General features: G+C 37.2%; 1 protein-coding gene across 2 annotated transcripts; it reads right to left on the bottom strand.

Annotated features, from left to right (window-relative positions):
• Positions 1-553: 553 nt before the first annotated feature.
• Positions 554-19,416, bottom strand: LOC145579552 (heat shock 70 kDa protein 16-like). Of its 2 annotated transcripts, none has more exons than XM_081636794.1 (10): positions 19,115-19,416; positions 17,461-18,645; positions 15,023-15,238; positions 5,770-5,862; positions 5,428-5,577; positions 4,075-4,272; positions 1,692-1,838; positions 1,493-1,615; positions 1,259-1,389; positions 554-1,049 (listed from the first exon to the last, which is right to left on the bottom strand). In XM_081636794.1, exons 2-10 carry the CDS (start codon positions 18,628-18,630, stop codon positions 947-949), a joined length of 2,331 nt encoding a protein of 776 aa, XP_081492920.1. In that variant the 5' UTR covers positions 18,631-18,645; positions 19,115-19,416; the 3' UTR covers positions 554-946. The 2 variants fall into 2 exon arrangements, with proteins under 2 accessions (XP_081492920.1, XP_081492919.1); XM_081636793.1 differs by having other exon boundaries at positions 17,461-18,657; positions 19,115-19,415.
• Positions 19,417-20,695: the final 1,279 nt, after the last annotated feature.

Below are 20,695 nucleotides of genomic sequence, written 5' to 3'. Positions count from 1 at the left end.
ATTTGATAAAATGTTACAGAGTATTGAATTAATTTTAATATAATTAAATTTTAATAATTTTTACTAGTACAACAAATTAAATAGTTAATTATTTAAGTTATGCAAAGATAGTTACTTTATTAGTGTAATAGAAAAAATGGTGCATGTGTCAAGGATGATATGAAAAATAATGAAGCAACTTCGCCAAATCATTTTCCTTGACAAAGGAGAACATAAGAGCTAAAACACTAAAGATTTCTACTTCGTTTTTCATTTTCTGATAGACATCATGAACTCATGATGTGTAAGAAATATTATTACTGAAAGACAAGTTTGAAGTGTATAACTAGTTGGCCTGTTGGCGTAATTTGCAAGATTTTACAAATTCAATGGCAAAATAGCAACTCTCATCATCTCAAACAGTCGAGATCAGAAGCTAAATCAAGATCAACAGAACTCTGAAATAAAGTTATCAGTATATTACAAAAACTATATTACCAGATGAGAATAAAACGAAGTGGTTGTAACACAAACGTATACGCATACATTTGGAAAACAAACTTCTACACAAAGAAATAAAACACAATTTATTGCATATACGGAATAATAGTCAGTTTACATTCAGAAGGCATCGCTAAGAAAGTCAAAAGATTCAATAGGTGTGTGAATGTCGCCGACTCATCTAAAGCATAGCATAGATGTTTACATGTTTGTAACATCGCAGGGTAACTCAAGCTACTCTTCAACTCTAACCCTTCGTTTTCTTGTTTTTCTTTTTTCGGGGGCGGGGGCGGATGGTGGGGAGGAGGTGTTTGAGATACAAAAATAATGACAGTTCAAATCTACTGTGTAGGCCATACAGGGCAACTGTTTAATCCCAAAATGTTGCAAAAATCTAGGTACAAAAAACATTGTTGCTCACCAGAATGATTTGTAATAATGCCACAATGTTCGGTCTTATATTGCGTCAATCTACTTCCATGTCATCTTGTTTGCTCCTGTGATCAGAGTACATGTTATCTGCTGGCTTATCATGAGAACCCTTTGAGTTCGCTGGCCTAAAACACATCCTGTCAAGCATTCGAGAATCACCAATAAGCTAATATAATAAGAATACTTCCAACCAGAAACAATTAGTAAAAGTCTGCATTCTGTAGCTAGACAGCAAGGAGTAAGTTGATAAGCAACACCTGAACGGCACTTCTCCATGCCGTTAAAAGTGTTGCACTTACAAATAAAATGGAGAGAGATATAAGAGATAAGGCTACAAGCACATTACTCTCGAAGGGTTTTTGTTGATTCTTCAATATCACTTGACCATATCACTGGATCAACGTTTTTAGGCCGTGAAGTCTGCTTCTGAATATTCTCTTCGAGCCATTGTTCTAATTCATTGCATTTCTCTAGTACCTACAAATGAAGAAAAATATTCTTATACTTCGTATATCAGAAGAAAAATAGCAAGAGCTCATTGCTTATCCCTATTATTAGTCAAATTCAAGTAGGACCATACAGCTTCTCTATCACTAGCTGGTATAGCAGCTGTCCTGCACTCCTTTATTAATTGAAGTAAATTCCTCACTGCTTGAGGTCGGGCCTCTTCTTCCTTACATCGAATTTCAATTGGATCCACCATCTAAAATTATCAAAAAGAGTTCAGTACATAACCATGATGTGTATAATGTTAAATTCAAAACTGATCTATTAATAACCTGTTTAAGATCCTGCAGCCTCTTAGAATAAACATGAGCAGATTCATCATCTCCCTCCTCATAAAGCCAGTCCTCTGTCTGCTGCAAATCCTTGCAGATTTGTTCTTTTTCTGACTCAGCAGTAAAATCCTTGTGCGTATTCAAAATCTATGCAAATATGGAACTTAATTATTGTCTTGCTGACAGGGTAAAAGAAAGGAGACAAGGAATCATCAAGATCAAGAAAATAGAAAAAGTACAAAAAGGACCAAGCAGTGAGAGACCAGATAGGCAGATAGTACCCAGCAATAAATAGAAGAAACTTAAGTTACCTATGTTCTCTTTGATCCTTCCATGCACAAGACAAAAGTACCAGGAAGATAATGACCAGATGATAAAGCCCAATTCATACAGTAATAGGCTAGCACCCTCCCCACACAGGCACACCCAGACCCTGTTGCCTAAACAAGTAAAAAGAAAGACCAACTAGTCGCCAGCTGGACTTTCATCTACACTGAACAAAACAAGGGCTAAAAATACCAGGACAATCCTAACAAGCCCAGATAAAAGGTCGACAGGTTGTCTCCTACCACTCATGACCCTGTCCCCTTCCATACCCTATGTCCCTTATAAAATTTTCATAGCCCTAAAAATAAATTAGATTGTATTGATTGATTAATGGAATAGGATAACTAAGAAGATGGCTACATAAAACTAACAACTGTGACACAGTGCTATGTAACAAAATTGATGAATCAGAAAAGGAAAATAATGAAATCCATAAACCAATTTTTTTTTTAAAAAAATAAACTAAAACATAAAGAAGAATATTACTGTCATTTAGCTTACTAAAAAACTGTCCTCTATCAAACAAGCTGTAATAGTCACAGCTGCATGAATTAAATCAGAGGACTCAAAAAATAGGTCATCAAAAATTGATTGTGAAGTGAACGGTTAGTTGCCTTTCACAACTATATTTTTCCAGAAATAGCCTCTTTGTAGTTGTAGCGATAATGCTCAAAGAACAGCATCATGATTATATATACTTCCTCCGTTTTTTATTTATTGCACCACTTGCCTTTTAAGGAAGTTTCACAAATATTGCACCATTTTTATCTTAGGAAACAAAATATCTATGTTCACACTACAAATACCCAATATACCCTTACTTTTGCCACTTGATTCTTTAGTTTATGCTTACATTACATGGATAACTTTGTAATTTTACCCCTCTCTCTCTTCCCTTTTCCCACTACCAAAATAAAGTGTGCCAACCTCTATGGTGCAATAATAAAAGAACGGAGGAAGTAATTAAGATCCCATAAATCTTAACTCAATTTGCTATAGAGGCAAAAGCCTCAGTAGACTACTAGAGGTGTTGTGATTATAGAATAGTGCAACAAGGTTACATATACATATGAACTTTAGAATAATCCAACCCCCAAACCTCTCACCAAATTACATCGAAAAAGTCACGCACAAGGGGTAAACTACTCCTCTCTCAGTCTCTCTTTACAGCCTTAGTATTCAAATTTTAAATGCTAAAAATAAATGGCATTGCTACATACTCCAACCAAAACTGAAACTCATCAACCACTGACTCACTAGATCCCCCATAACTATTTCTCACCCTTAGCTTAAGCCAGAAACTCATTCTATGATGAAAATCATATGCTTTACTTTACACCTCAACAATCAAAGTTTTAGTTAAGCTCGTGAAAAATATAATACATGATAGAAGATAGTGTTTCTTTCCTATTATTTATAACTAAGATAGTATTTGACCAAGTTTCTGGGACCTAAAAGTTGAAATTAAGAAAACAACACAAAACTTGGTAGGTGCTTTTACTTTTTGAGAATCCCTAAATTCAAAAGGGGATAGAAAAGAAGAAGTTCCAGACCACTTTGAAACAGTATCTCAGGGAGCTAACCCTTTAATAAATCCTTGCCCATTCTAAAAAGTAAACACATGGCCCATGACATCTATAATATGGCCCATGTCAGATCCTAGATCCTCGACACTCTGACATAGGTATGGACACTCTGACACTTCATTTTGGGCTAAAATCATGGAAAATTTTCACAATTTAGCCGAGTTGGACACGTACCAATGTCCAACACTAATACCAAAGTTCATGTAACATTAATAGGAGCATACGTGGCATTCATAATGTTATATAAAATGAATTTTATATTATACTAAGTTATAACCTTTGCTTTGCAAGGGTTTACAAGATAAACTAGTTATTATTGTGATGCCCTACATAAAATTCTTGAATAAGCCACTGCTCGCTCAGATAACCACAAGTAGATGATATTTAGATGTAAAGGATGATAAGCGACGCTACACCTACAATACAATTGGTTGAAGGGTACAAAAAAAAAAGGAAATTAAAACCCTTACCTTATTGCGGGTTTCATATACATAAGACTCCAGGGTGTTTTTCTTCTCTTTAGCCTGTTCAACTTTACAATCTTGCTTGGTCAGTTCAGCTTCCTTTTCCCTAGCTTTGATAAGCTCTGCCTCACTAAAGTGTCCACAAACATCCTCGACTATAGGTACAGGTAGCCGAGTCATGGCTTTACCCTTTCTGTTGTGACTCTGCAGAAGGATAAACTGTGATGTTAGCATCAATAATTCCTCTCTACAAGACAACTATTCTTTTTTTTTTCATTGTTATTATTAATAGAGATAAAAGTTCCAGACTTCCAGTAGAAATTTTGAAATATCTTCATGCCGGCTATAAATGTTACAACAAACATCATTATAGGTCAAGATGTGAGCAGCTTAAGCCTAAAAAGTCAAGAACAGTGAAGATTGTGTATATTTTCAAATTCTCTAATTCCATATAGCTTGAAAAATAAAATGTGCAAGTTTGACCAATACTATAAACTATGACATTCATAGTGGGACATGAGGAATACTTAATAATCTCACAAGAAATGAAAGCCTGTGCCATAATAAATATTCATTCCATCCTGGAAAAAAAAAGGCACATGCGACTGTGAGGTCAAATTTTAAACTTGTACCACCCCAGTTCCCAAAAGTTCATAACAGTAATTTTTGCACACAAATTAAGGCAATTGGTGAGAGAGAGTTGATGTGGTAAGTGGGTGTCCAAATAGGGTGGACAAAGTAAGAGAGTATGTGGAAGGATGTAAATATTGTAGGGCAAAAGAGATGGGTACTGAAAAAATCTTGACAAAGATAGAATATAACAAAAGGGTACAGACTAAAACAGAAAGCGTAAAGAACTTTCAGGAGGTACAGCAACAACAACAACAACAAAGCCTTAGTCCCAAAATGATTTGGGGTTGGCTGACATGAATCGTCGTAACAAACCGTACGATATAAAGAAAAGGACATAACAAGATAATCACTTTAAAAAGTTTGAAAAAAGGTGAAGTGAGAAAAGGAGGAGCATCCAAGAAATATTAAAAGAGTTTTAAAAGAGAACCAAAAATAAGATCTAAGAAGGTTTTCAAAGAAGTGGTTAAAACTTTGAAGTAAATAACATAAAGGTTTCAGAAAACTTTAGCAAAGGAGGTAGTAACAACTACTATATACAACTACATAAAATTATTAAAAAAAAGTACCTTATAAGACCAATTCACATTTGAACTCAATAAAACTACAATATATTACTGTAAAATAACAAGCTTCTAATGTCACACATGAAATTGTTATGAGATTGAGGTCATAACATTAAAGCCACTAAGTATCATGATCCAAAATTTGGTGCAAATGTCAACTCACAGAAAATGCAGGCACTGGCTTAGGTGCAGAATATTTATCTTCGGCATTATCTTCTGTGTCATGGGATCCATAATCATATTCAGCTTCCATCCTTTCTGAGGATTTGTCTGCACTCCTCAAAACTGGTTCATCCACATAAGCCCCTACAAGCTGATACATTGATATAAGACTATAAGTCCATGATAAGTGAACATAAAACCCTCCACAGTATCAGGGCAGAGACAGGGTTGATCCCACCTCTCCAATCTCTGTCCTCTCCACCCCCCCCCCCCCTCACAGCCTATGGGCAGGAAGGAATCACTTCTCGTTGTAATAAAGTATAAGTTAAAGTAAATTACTCACAGTGGCTGATGGTAACTTTATAGTCCCATGGAGTGTAAGATGAGCTTTAACCTTTATATAAGCCTTTTCAGCGGCCAGTGGAAAAGGCCCAATCTGCAAAGAAGAACAAAGAGCGAATTTCATCAAATTAAGCATTAAATAAATTAAGCACAGCCAAAACATCCTCAGTTGATCATTCAAATATTTAGAGGAATATTTTACTATAAGCACACAATTTATGATTAAATAAATAGTACGAACAAAAAAAGATGTTGGTAATGTCCTATACCCAAACAGTAAATTTTAAAAATAATGTAACCAGTAAATAGAATGAAAAAAAAGACTATACATGGAAAGGAAACTTTTCATTCTGTTTACTTTGGATATAATTCTAAAACAAGGTCCCCCAGCCTCTGCCTTTATCCAGGCTTTACACTGGCTGTTACTGGCCTACTGAAACCCTCCGCCTTTATCCAGGCTTGGGACTAGCAGCGGGAAACCCAATGGCAGAGTTCCCCTCCCCCCCCCTCCCCCCCCAAAAAAAAAAAAAAAAAAAAAAAGAAATTAAAAAAATAACAGAAAAACAAAGCATGGGCGAACTATTGCCAAGAATTTCATATTTTGACTTTGAAAAAAGCAGAATTTATTCTAGCACTAGAGAGCAATAAAAGCTTACTAGAGATGTAGTTCTACAATATACTCCATACAATAGTCGGTAAGAAATTCATTACTCATGAGTCATGACTCATAAAATCTGTGGACTACATCACAACAAAGAAGTCTCATTCCTCAACTTCCACTTGAACACTCAAATGAACAATACAACATGTCCCATGATACACTTTGCAAATAAGGACTTTCTGATCCTTTGCTTCACGGCAGAGATCTTTCCCTTCACCATAAGAAATTTCAAGGCAGCAGAAGTACGACAGTATATGATTCAGTGCTCAGAATATTGAGACATGCTAAATCAGGGAAAGTAGAACAGAAAATCCACTAGAGCCTGAACATTCTCCTTGCTGCATGGGGCACTCAACAGAGTCAACACCCACCCTCCTCCTCCCTAACTCCCTTATATCGATCAATCAAAGCCTTATATGATATCTCAAAATTAATTTTCATAATTTCAGATACTCCATACCAAATACTCTACCCTTGTCAGGAAAGTTTTATGAAAAAATTCAAGAATGAAATCTGAAAAAAGTCAGATATCACAAAGATGATATCCAATATAAGATGTACTGATTTTCCAATCTTTATCAACTCCAATATAACGCCATATAAATGCAACGGACTAGCGTGGGACAACACAAAAATATAGTCGAAAGGTTGAAGGTTTGATTGATAAAGCTTAGAGCTTGCGAAAAGATGACAATGGCTTTAGGCCATTACACTCCATGAGTTTGCTTACAAATTTCTGAATGCCTACTTTCTTAGAGACAACTACTATTTATACTAGCACTACAATACAAGAGTTGGCAAGAGCCTTAATTACTAGCTCAAGTTACCACAGTAAATGGGCTAATAAGCCAATACTGCCTTGCTACAGCTTTAGGGATCCGTTGCTTGAACATGTAGTGGGATTGGGTTGGTGTTGGTGTCCTGCCTCAGCTGTCTTGGTCGCCTACTGTACGTTAGAGTGATTGGTGGTGGAGGTGGGTGCATTGCAACACCACCCCCCAAAAGTGCCACCTTGTCCTCAAGGTGGAAGCTTGGAAATTGCTCCTTGATGACTGTAACAGACTGTAACAAATACCTCAGCCACTGTGTACGCCGTGAAGGGATGTTTTAAGTCCTATGAAATGAGCATATTTCGTCAATCGATCGACCACCACCAAAATGGTGTCAGCCCCTTTAGACCTTGGAAGCCCCTCAACAAAATCCATGCTTATATCTTCCCATGCCCTTTCCGGGATCAATAGGGGTTGAAGGAGCCCTCCCGACGACTATTGAGAGTGTTTGTTGCGCTGGCACACCCCACAACCGCGTACGCACTCTGCCACATCCCTCCTCATTCCAGCCCAAAACCACTCCGAGCCCATGCGTAGATATGTCTTTGTTTCTCCCGTATGTCCCCCCTCCGGTGAATCGTGGTAGGCTTTAAGCAAGGCACCCTTCATGCTAGAATGTAGAGGAATGACCACCCTCCCTTTGTAAAGTAATTGCTGATTTTCTAAAGTATACCCCTACGCTCCTTCTCCCCTCTCTACTTCCTCCCTTAGTTTCTGTAGAGATGCATAACCTGTAATCTCCCTCTCCAAAGTCTCCCAATTAAGTGCTTGGGTAACAATCAGGGCCTTTAATTCACCCTCTGGCTTCCCCCCTCCGTGACAAAGCGTCCGCCACTCAGTTTGAGATGTCGGGCTTGTACTGTAGATCAAATTCGAACCCAATTAATTTTCTACCCCACTTTTGGTATTCGGCGCTGATCTCTTTTTGTTGGGTTATATACTTCAAACTTTGTTGATCGCTTCAAATGATGAACCGCCTACCCAACAGATAATGCCTCCACTTCTGCACCGCCAAACACACGGCCATCAATTCCTTTTCGTAAATCGACTTGCTATGACCAACAGGATCTGAAATCTTGCTGAAAAATGCTACGGGCCGCCCCTCCTGCACTAACACGGCCCCGAGCCCGAAACCCGAAGCATGCGATTCGACCACAAAGGTCTTTGTGAAATTCGGCATGGTAAGCACTAGAGCAGCTGTCATCGCCCCCTTCATCCTCTGGAACGCCTCTTCCGCTGCCTCAGACCACCCATAGTTAGTGGTTGAGCAATTTAGGCATAATTGCTAATGAACTTGCGATAGTACTCGGTTAAGCCTAAAAACCCTCTTAGTTCTTTTATGGACTTTGGGGTGGGCAGTCCATCATGGACTTAACTTTGTCTTGGTCCACTGCTACACCTTCCTTGGATATTATGTGGCCTAAATAAGCCACCTTCCACTTCCCAAATTCACATTTCTTCTAATTTGCGTACAATATGTGCTCTTTGAGTGTTGCAAGAACAATCTTTAAATAACATGATCTTCTTGACTAACACTATAAACAAAAATATCGTTAAAAAATACAAGAACAAATTTACGCAAAAATGGACAAAATACCTCATTCATGAGCGATTGGAATATAATCGGGGCATTGGTTAACCCAAAAGGCATGACGAGGAACTCGTAGTGCCCTTCGTGAGTTCGGAATGCGGTTTTATGGGTGTCCTCTGGTCGAACTAAAATTTGATGATATCCGACCTTTAAGTCCAACTTGGTGAACACTTGAGCTCCATACAAGTCGTCAAGTAACTCATCTATTACCAGAATCGGATATTTATCCGGGACAGTTTCTTTGTTCAATGCCCGGTAATCCACGCAAAACCGCCATGAGCCGTCTTTCTTTTTGACCAAAAAAACGGGGTTCAAGAAGGGACTGGTAGATGGCTTGATGATTCCGGCCGTTAGCATCTCCCGTACGAGCTTTTCAATCTCATCTTTCTGAAACGGTAGATACCGGTAGGGCCGAACACTCACGGGATTGCTGCCTTCCTAGAGATCGATGGAATGTTCATGGCCTCGGGTCAGAGGTAATCCCTTTGGGTCCACAAACACATCTCCATATTCTTCCAACACCGCCCTCAAGAATTCCGGCACTTCACCCCCTTTCGGCTTTGTTTCCTCTCCTTCCAGACTATTCATTTCCACAAGCAACCCCCAATTCTCCTTCCTCAACGACGTTCTTATCATAGCTTTAAGTCTAATACCCGTTTGAGCTAAACTCGGATCTCCATTAAGGGTCACAGTCTCTCCCCCTACAGAGAAACTCATTCTCTGCAATTTCCAATTGGTGAGTATCTCCCCTAACTTCTCTAACCATTGGACGCCCAATATTAAGTCTGAGTTGCCCAATTAGAGGGGTAGAAAGTCCTCTACCACCTTGAAATCCTCTTTCAATTTCATGCGAACTCCGCAACAAGAGCCACGCCCCTTCACCGCTTCACCGTTTCCCAGGGATGCACCAAAGGAATTTGTTTCGGTGATCAGTATTCCGAGTTTCTCACTGTTCCGATGGAGATAAAATTATGGGTGGCACCGGGTCTATCATTACCACCACCTATGTCCCCTGTATGGTTCCCATCAATTTCATCGTCTTCGGATTTGTCAATCCGACGATGGAGTTCATAGAGATGGCTGTCGGCACTATCTCCTCCTCTTCTGGGTTTTCTAACGCCAGCAGTCTCCCGTCTCCTTCGCTTCCTCCTCCTCAACGAGTAAGACACTAAAGCCTTTGGACGTACAGATGTGGGTGGGCCCTGTCCACTGATCGTCACACCCGAAGCGAAGGCCTTTTGCCTTTTTGTCAGCAATTTCTCTGTCCGTCAAGCGTCGCACATCGCCGTTGAATCTGGTGGTGCTTGGGTTGTTTTGGTTCGGGTAAGTGTGAGTTGGGTTGTTGGCCGAAGCTACAGAGGATTAGAAAGATTGGGTTGGGTTAGTATGTGGGTTGGCTTGATTTGGGTTGTAAGGGAATGCGTTTGTGGATATGGTCTGGCCGAAATCCAAGTAAGGTCGAAGCTGGACTCTTGGTGAAATACGAATAGGGTCCGGGTTTGGAAAAGGCTCCATCCGTTTTCCTCGAGCTACTGACCAGATTCCTCTCTTCGACCCATACTGCTAGGTTCATGGCATCCTCCAAGGTCAATGGGTTTAACATTCGGATCTCCGCCTTTATCTCCTCTTTCGGGCCGTTAATGAACTGGCCTTTCATCAAACTTTCGGGTATGTCCATTGATGGCGACGCCTTCTCGATAAACGCCCTCCTATACTCCACCACAGTGGTCGTTTGCTCCACCGCAAGCCATTGCTCGTGCAATGTTCCTGAATTAATGGGCCATAACTGGTCAATGCCCGTCCTTTCAAATCCTCCCAGCCTATGAATGGTCGGAAGCGGCTTTCCCATTGGTACCACCGTAATACATCGTCGTCCATAGCCACCACAAAAGTTTCTCCACCTCTAATAGTCGGTAAAATTGAAAATACTGTTCACTCCGGAGTATCCATCCATCTGGATCAGACCCGTCAATGACCGGCATATCGAGTTTCCTCGACTGTCGTTTTCGCCGTGGTTTTAGAACTCTCCTCCAGCTCTCGGGTCCAAGTTGCCGAAACGGAGTCCGTTGAAACCACCTGTTCCCGACGGCGGCTCGTTATATCCACCAGCACCCTGTGGCGAGTCGTTGAAACCACCAATTGGGCGCGGCAGCTCCACCTTGTCTTCCACCGTTATCGGTTGTTTGCCCAGATTTTTAATGGTGGCTAAAACTCCTCGTATCTCCTAGTTTTGTTTGGAGCGAAAAACGGTCAACTCTTCCTTCGAGCACCTGTTGTACGTCGTCGATGGCTGCTATGTTCTTACGCGCTTCTTCATCTTGGTTCTTCAACAGGTGTGCTGAAGAGAGTTCTCACCGTCACCCATTTTCTCGAGAATTTCTTCTACTCGTTCTTCCAGCGCGGTGGCGTCACTGTGGTGTCGAAGCCATGGCTGCTGTGATACCAACAACAACGGACTAGCGTGGGACAACACAAAAATATAGTCGAAAGGTTAAATTTGATTTATAAAGCTTAGAGCTTGCGAAAAGATGACAATGACTTTAGGCCATTACTCTCCATGAGTTTGCTTACAAATTTCTGAATGCCTACTTCCTTAGAGACAACTATTATTTATACTAGCACTACAATACAAGAGTTGGCAAGAGCCTTAATTACTAGCTTTACTAATACTTGTCCTCTCCTCAAGTTACCACAGTAAATGGGCAAATAAACCAATACTGCCTTGCTACAGCTTTAGGGATCCGTTGCTTGAACATGTACTGGGATTGGGTTGGTGTTGGTGTCCTGCCCCGCTCTTGGTCGCCTACTGTACGTTAGAGTGATTGGTGGTGGAGGTGGGTGCATTGCAATAAATAGAAGAGAGTGGGTGTACAAAGGGGATAATTTCAATGTAAGCTCCTTGATGAACAACAAGAACCAGAATCAATAATTGATTACATCCAAAGCAGAACTACTTTTGAAAAACTCCATTACATCTAAGGCCATAATTTGAGGTTTATTGGATCTTTCTTCAGTAATTAATTCAGAGTACTCACAGATAACTACAAAATCTTTCCGAAGATTTTCTTTACCCAAAAATCTAGCATGGTTCCACAACTAAAGATGGGAGTCTTTGCAAGAAAGGTCTTGCATATGACATGCTATGATAACAGCAGGTTAAATATTGTAAATTATGTGATATAAGATGACCTTTATAGGTGGCCTAAATGGAAAGAATGATTTCGCATATAAAAAATGAGAGGACACGTATGTAATTCAAAAAGAATTGGCTATTTTATCATACCCAGCAAAGATAAAACAATTTGGGACACCATGAAGCCACCTTTTGGAGAAACGATGTCAGGGCACTGTGTGACTAGATGATTCCTCTTAGATTGAACCTTTTTCAACATCTAAAACTCGGCATAATGACACTGACACTAATGTAACACAAATCCATCATAATAATACTCAAGTAACGTAAAAATATTAAAATATTAAAGGTTGAGAGTTCAATTTCATTCCAGTAGGCATAACCCTAAAATAAGCAATTACCCTAAATAAAAAGGCATTTAATGAGGCAGTCATGTACAATGGTCACTGCCAAAATAATTCTCAATCCTAATAGGTTATGCTGTTATAGGTAAACCCAGGATCCATCCATTCTATTGCAATAACTGATTAATTGGTAGCCATCAGGCTAAATTATTTTCGCTATCAGAGTATCTACCCTTTCCTGAAGTCATTTTCTTCTCTTCAGTCAATAGGCTGTCTTTTCAAAAACAGTTCAAAAAGCTTATTTCATTGAATATATTATGTTCATGAATGCATCTGCCAAGAACACGGATAAGGTATTTTGTATCCTTTAAGAAGGGTTGAGGCCAAAAGCAGTTGCAGGATTTTCAGCCACAACACATGGGACAGTTTTTGAAGGCTAAACACATTCCATATTCATCATTTGAATACAAATTCAATTGGAATAATAGTTTAACATGCAAGTCATTACATGTATATTTTGGCAGAGCATGGAAACAGATATAAAGAATTAGACATTTGAAAATAATCCGCCCATTGACAATGTAACAACACAGTAGACTACCTAGCAGTTCCAGAAGGCAAGGGCATGACTGGCACCTGTATTACTATAACAGCTACTCAAATTTGAACTTGATAGGGATTATGAATCCTAAATACACAGTCAAGCATTGAAAAACTTATACATAGTTAAAGTAGAATTCCGATGAGTTTGTAGCATAAAATCTACAGCTCTACATTTGTGCAGCTAACTTATTTAAAAGTTGAACCAATAAACTATTCACAAAATAATTGTGCATGATATATAATTAAGTCATATGATTGTTTGGAATTTTTTAAAAGACATCTTTAATCAATAATATCTTTAATTAAGTATTGAAAAAAGATACTCCCTCCATCTCCGAAAGAACGACCCTTTTGGGCTGATTTCACGGGTATTAAGAAAGTGAAAAAGATAGTACTAAAAGTACATTGGAAAGTGAAATTCACATGGGGTTTGCACAAAAGTAGAGAGAAAGTAATAAAAGTACATAGAAAAGCAAAATTTACGTGGGGAAGCTAACTTTGTACAAATATTGTTGCAAAATGGATAGTATTTTAATGCAAATGAGATGATCATTTTGGGACTAGATTTAAATCATAAGGGTCATTCTTTCGAGGACGGAGGAAATATATAAATAATCTTTTAAAAACAAATAGAGGCCAATAAAACAAGACTTCACATGATAATGTTTTTTTCTTACTCCCTATGTTCCTTATAGTAGGGAGAGATTAGCAAGTGGGGCATGTGTACGGAAAAGTAGGAAAGCGAGTGTTAAAATAGTGTTTATATATGATAAGGTATGAAAGAGAGTGTTGAATATATGGTTCATGTATGTATAAAAGTAAGATTTTTTTTTTTTTTTTAAAAAACGAAAAAAAAATAGGAACAAGGAAACTACATGTAAGTAATATTACTAATCTAAAGTAATCCCCAAAAGTATCCACGTGTCATCGCCTCATTAAAAAATTTCCCGCTCAAAATTTATTTATTTTTTTTTAATTTTAATTTTTTTTTTTTTTTAAAAAAAAAAAAAAAAAAAAAAACCCCTTCTATTTTAGAATAGTATTATAAGGGAAAAGATAAGATAGAAAATTCTTATCTTAACATTCACAATCCTAAATTCTATTTTGACGGGGTAAAGATGAAAGGTTTGTTAATTTTGATAAAATTTAATTGTTGATCGACTAAGTAAATCATGATTCATCCTAAAAAAAAAAAAAGTAAATCATCAAATAAAATTAATTAGCCATGATTAAATGAAAAATCAGCTCGGGTATTAACTAGTATGGGATAAACCGATAAACCTAGCCAAATTAAGAATAAAATATGGTGTAAACTGTGTAACCAACAAAAAGGGACACAATGAATACATTTTAGGTAGTATTCACTTATCCCATTGAACTTTTTAGCCCTTATCGTACCTAAACTTATCATCCCTTATCTTATCTTATCTTATCATATACATCGTATCATATTATTTGACGTTACCTTGTTATAGGCCTCATTAAACCTTTTTGGTATTGTCTTATCTTATCAAAAGATATCAACCCTATGTGCACTTAGAACATATCTAATGGCAAGCTAATAAGCAAATTAGCTTGTCATGCCTCATGCCACATATAATTCAAAGCTAGCTAATCCCCTTTGGAACTAGTTTGTACCTCAATGGTTAGTTACTAGCTTGTGATTTAAATGAGCCATACTTTCTTAATTAACTTTTTTAAATTTAATTTTATCAATATATCAACCCTCCCCTTTTGGCAATTATTTTCTCAAGCAAATTAGCTTGGGTAAGATGCCCAAGCTAGTACCTAAGAAATTTTGAAAACTGACAAGTCCCTAGCTATAGCCATCGGAGATGCTCTTATCAGCCCTTATCTTATTAAACTTATCTAATCTTATTATATACCTAAATTAATTGAAAAAAAGGCGAGGAACACAAAATTGTATGAAACAATAAGATCAAAGTAGTGATGTTTGACTTTAATATAGAAATTGGGTAAAGTTTATAGAAAAAAGAATAAAATATGTACTTTTAGTAAAGTTTCCAGCATAAATGACATTAGGACAAATGCATAGAAATCAGGGGGGGGAAGGTTTCAATCAACCACGTACCGTGAATATGCTAATTCTAGGAGATACACCCGGAGGTAACTCATGTACATCAGCATAAAAGGCTTCCAACTGAAATTCACTACTTTTCTGCAACTTGAACACTTTCTCACTAGGGATTGGATGACCTTTGGGAAATAATACACCATTTGGAAGTGCATGTATTCGACCCTCATCAGGTAAACAGAGTCCTATGGAAAATGGTAGCGAATCCTCCACCTATGCATGAAAAGGTGAATAACCAACTGGGTAAGTGCCATTATTATGCAACAGACAATCAGCCATGCACCAGATCAGAAGACTTCTAATAGCCAAGCCTAACAAAACACACAGGGCTTTGACCCAACACAAAAATGTAAATAACAATATTATTTAGGCACAGGTCAATTAATCAAAACTCAAACTTCAAAAGTGCCATTCTCGCAGTTTGACGAATTACTAATTAAGTAGTATCTGGAAAAAAAAATACTAGTACATGTTAAGTAAAAAGAGCAGAGCTATTCTAAATCATCAAAGAAAGATATAATTACAAAAACTGCATTGTTTGTTATGATCATTTTTCTTGCATTATATTGATTTCAAGTATATATGAATTATAATTTTATTAGGTCCTCAAGAAAACAGCATCTCTGCATCCAGAGAAGGCTACGTACACCTTGACATACTCAGAATGTCCCTTAGGTAGAATCCTCATTGCATCAGTTATCGTTTACTATTATTCTCCCCATTCCTCATGGGTCATCTACCCAATTGCCACATACTTGCATCATTGAGTAGTTGCTTATCTCTTTATTTAATTTATCTTCGGTAAGTACTGCTTTTCTTTTCTCATTAGTACTCTTAGGTGCTTTTAGCTCCCAGCATAATACTTACTGTTTTGTCATAAAAACCCAAATGCGCAACCCTATCCACTGATTATCTAATGAATTCTTATTTTGTTATTTAGAGGAAAATGCAGACTGTGAATGTATTTATTAAATAATTGTCTAATAACTATTAGCTTGAAAAGGCTTCCACAATTAATAAATCTTTACCAGCATATGGTTTCGCAGCTTTCACCCACATAACTCCATCAAACTTATACTGGTTTGCAAACTATTTTCATAAGATTCAGTCTAGCAAATGAAAATCTTTGCAAGATTTCAGCAGGGTTTAAAAACAAGATTATTTTACTTAAGATTGAGTCTAGCAACTTGCGCTTCATGTCGGTTATCATTAGTTAAACAGCTATTTTGGAATAAAAGGCAAAAAAGTGACATCAATAAATAGTATCTCGCAGCAGGTTTCAGAGACAAAGTGTAAGTAATCTATACTAATATATTAAAAGGCATTTACAAAAACGTCCATGTGCCACGTAGATCCTTTTATAATATGCCACGTCACTTCACAAATACTTCATGATGCCACATCACCTACATACCCAACATCTCTTTATGCCACATCATCACCCAAGCAATCCACATTACTTCAATTCATACTTGTATATAAAAAATATAATGTTAAGGGGATTTGAACCCCAACAACTTATAACAAAGGTGGCTTATTAACCATCTTAGCCCATTATCAAGCATGTTATAAATATTTTTAAAAAATGTACATAAGTGTAAACCACATGATTTAATTATTAAAAAAAAAAAAAAAAACACATTAAATAATATCGATTTCATATTTCAAAATCCTTAAAAATTGCCCCAATTGCACGATTATAAAAGTAGCAACCCGGGGCAACGCCCAGGCTACTCACTAGTTAGGAATGAGAAGAAGAAGAAGAACTCAACAACCCCCCCCCCCCCTCACCACACCCCACAGTCCACACACTTACCAAAGAAAAAATAAAATGGCCAGGGAAGCGACCCTGAACATATTATCCTTCCTGTTCTACAGGTAACTACTAAGATTGGAGATAAGTTACAAAAACAAAAGCAAGATACTGACAGTAGACCGAGCCTGAACATATTATCCTTCCTGTTCTACAGGTAACTACTAAAAAGATTATACAAATATGACTACTATTGAAACTGGAACTAGTCTAACAATGCATAAACCAGGGTGTTTTATCAGTTCATTCAAGCTGCCAATAATGTGAGAAGAAGAGGAAGGTGGCTGGGGGGTAATGATTCTCTAGGGATCTATAGTCTGTAATTGAACCTTGGGGATTTAAATTAAAAAAGTCCAATTGTAGCTCAGCCACAAGAATACAGATATCACTCTCCAGTATTTTTCAGAAATTTCATAAACCACACTGTACAAGTTTTAAATTGTCACCTTCCAATGGATGAAATGTACTAATGGTTAACATACTAAAAGCAACAAATTTCTTACAGCAATATTTTTTTTTTAAAAAAAAAAAAAAAAGCAAAAATTAACTACTAGTTTTTGAATTAAGCATTAAAGCATGAGTGCCAAAATAGCAACAATCTAAACTCAATAAAGATACAAACCTCGTAATCTTTAACACGGAAATTTGGACTAAACATAGCACATTGCAGCGCACAACCACGAGCGACGCATTCACTGGCATTCAATTTCCGGCTTGGTTCTCTTCTGAAAACAGACGCTAACACTCTAGAAATAGCTGGAATTCGAGATCCTGAACCAACAAGCTCCACAGATTGTATCTTCTCTGCTGCCACACCAGCATCCATCAGAGCCTTTTTACATGGTTCGGCTATTCCCTCCAACAGATTTGCCGAGAATTTTTCAAATTCATCCCTTGTAATAAAACCCTTCACATCTTTCTCATCCATCAAGCACTCAATGTTCAAAGGTGCTTCAGGGTTTGCACTCAAGACCTTCTTCAATTTCTCACAAGCAGCCCGAAGCCGAATGCAAGCTCGGCGGCTAGAATGAACATCAATATTGTACTGTTGTTTAAACTGCGAAGCAAAGTGACGAAAGAGCACCTCATCAAAGTCTCTAGCCCCCAAGTTACTCTCGGAAGCATGAGAAAGTACTTTCATATGTCCAGGTTCAAATGAGACAACTGCGACTTGAGTATCAGAGTGCCCAATATCCACAAAGGCAGCGCAGCATGGGCCCTTGTTGGAGAAGTCTGTCTTGTAAACCCCATAACCAAGGGCAGTAGCTGTGCAGTCATGCAGCAACCTCAACGGTGTAAGACCTGCAATAGCTGCAGCATCTAGATAAAGCTTCCGTTGCAAATTTGTGAAGTACGAGGGGATCCCAATCACACAATCCTTAACAGGTGCTTCCAAACATTTCTCGGCTGTCTGCTTCAAATGTGAGAAAAGCATTCCCAACATTTGCACAGGTGTAAAGGTATGTCGTTCACCTAAGTACTGTAAATGAATCAGAATACTGCCATCAGGACCCTCAGAAGTCTCAAACGGGAACATCCTCAAATCCTCCTGAACCTTGGGATGGTCATATCTCCGACCTATCAATCTCTTAACCTGAGAGATTGTTGACGTCGGATTCATGGTCGCAGAAGCAGCCCCTGCAGAACCAAACAATCTCTGCTTCTCCCCAAATGACACCACAGCCGGTGTCTCACGTTTCGATTCCTCATTCAACAACACATCAATCCCCCTATGCTTCACAGCTGCAATGACACAGTTCTCGTTTCCAATATCAAATCCCACCACACTCATGTTGCCTAGATGTCACTACAATATCACCTAATATACAATAATCAATAACACGGTTCAACACGACTTCTTCCTCGTAAAGAAACAGAAGATTCCTTTCAAAATTCAGTAAACATGAATCAAATATACACAATCATGATTCGATTTATCACATTTCCAAAACCTTAAGCAATCATGATGCTCCATACTTCATGAGTTCATTCTCAAACCAAATTTACCATAATCAAACAATTTCAATCAAATAACACAAAAATCATCAGTGGATAGCATTAAATTACAAGAACCATAACATAAAAAGGAAATTCATCAGCAGCAATTCAGAAATCAAAGCTTCATCAATTAACAAACGAAATTAACTTGCACTAGCTTCACAAATTCACAACAATTATAATTTAAACAAACAAAACCATAAACAAGCTGAAATAATTAAAATGAAACTCAAATTAAACGATAAAAATTAAAAAAAAATGAAAAAAGTAAGACATACCAAAATTGGTGAAATGCCGAAATTCGAAGAAAAAGGAGCCCTAGAAAATGGAGAGAGAAAATGCGAAGAAATATCAGAGATTCAACTTTGTTCGTAGATTTTGAATTTTCAAAGGAATTGCAAAATGTAGTGATGTGAAATCGATGAAATTCCAAAATTTGGTGTTTTGGGGTGAAGTTAAGAAGTAAACGTGCTTGAGAATCTAAAAAAATCCGAATTTGACGGAAAAATATTTATTGGAAAGATGAACAATGGCCTTTCATCTTCTTTCTCTCTTTTTTTGAATTACGAAAGGTGACTTGGTTTGGTATTGAGCCAATTCACAAAAGTAAGCATAACGTTTGTGGGATGTCCACTAATCACTAATGTCATACGACCATACGAGTAATTATCAAATTATCACCGAGCTCTTAGGAGTATAAAGTGAATTGTGTAATTGATATTATGTTTGCATTTGTTTTAATTTTACAATGGAAATGTAATTCTTACTCTGTATTAGTTAAGAGTTATATAAGTAAATGTTGTTACGTAAGACATTAAGTATTGTCTGTTATACACATCGAAAGTCTTATTATTGTAGATTTGGACCTGAACTTAAAGTTATGATCATTTTTGTATACTACGTAATAAACTTGACCTAAATATGCAAACATGAATACTTGTCACGACCCTAATCACTTACAAGTAGTTATAAATTTATTACAGGTGAATATTTAAAACACATAGATGTATAATTTTAAACTACTTGCTTGCATTTAGATATCTTCAAACATCTTTCCTATAGAAATTTCAAGGAAGTATTCAAGGAGGGTGGTTGAAGACATAGGATAGCAATGGGCATAAGTTATTACTTATAATAACAAACAGGGAGTTTAATATGTGGGAATGTGAGTTTGAGGATTTTAGGGTGGCATGGAATCATGGATAGAGAGTTGCTGATTGAGTAATCATAGAAATGTTGCAATTGCTGAATTGCATATCCCTTGTTTGGTTGAATGTGAAGAATATGATTGTGTTTGATTCAACTTATTTTGGTATGAAATTATCGTATCATAACTTTGGAAATTTATCTTATTTTGTCTTATTTATGACTTATGAGAACAAGTGTACCATGCAAGCTTTTATCCTTTTGTCATTACCTTTGTCTCAAAAAAAAAAAAAAAAAAGAAAAAAAAAACACTTCAAAGTTACGAGTGAATAATATTTCACCACTAACAACCTTTGATCAGTTTTCTCATTCCTTAATTGTACTTCAATCTTCATCGATTTTTATAGTTTTTGTCTTATTGAATAGAACACACCATTGAGTTAATTGGACCTTTTGGTTTCAAACTAACCTTAAATTATGTAAACATATTATCACTCAACTTAACTCATTGAGTGTAATTTTCCATGTATCAAGTTTATATAAGATGGAAAAATCCGGAATTACGGGTAATATATGTAGTAATGTAGACACACTATGTTCCAATAAAAGAAAAGGAACAAAACAAAAATGTAGACATTGAAATCGATCTTAATTTTTGAGTAGTTGAGTAAGATACTGGGCTTGGGCACAAAAATAAACACTATCTATATATG

This window comes from Chenopodium album, chromosome 14, assembly GCF_948465745.1.
Source record: "Chenopodium album chromosome 14, dcCheAlbu1.1, whole genome shotgun sequence".
NCBI classification, from domain to species: Eukaryota; Viridiplantae; Streptophyta; class Magnoliopsida; order Caryophyllales; family Amaranthaceae; genus Chenopodium; species Chenopodium album.
Note: the sequence above shows the minus strand (reverse complement) of the source record. Positions and strands in the feature narration are given on the sequence as shown.

What these genes read in the sequence shown, in the direction of transcription:
- LOC145579552 (XM_081636794.1), bottom strand. Translation starts at nt 18,630, where the DNA reads ATGAGTGTGGTGGGATTTGATATTGGAAACGAGAACTGTGTCATTGCA. An exon ending in CTAGAATTAGCATATTCACG is followed by an intron (nt 5,863 to 15,022) that starts GTACGTGGTTGA and finishes TCTTCTTTGCAG; the next exon opens with ATTGGGCCTTTTCCACTGGC. An exon ending in TATATGAAACCCGCAATAAG is followed by an intron (nt 1,839 to 4,074) that starts GTAAGGGTTTTA and finishes ATATTTGCATAG; the next exon opens with ATTTTGAATACGCACAAGGA.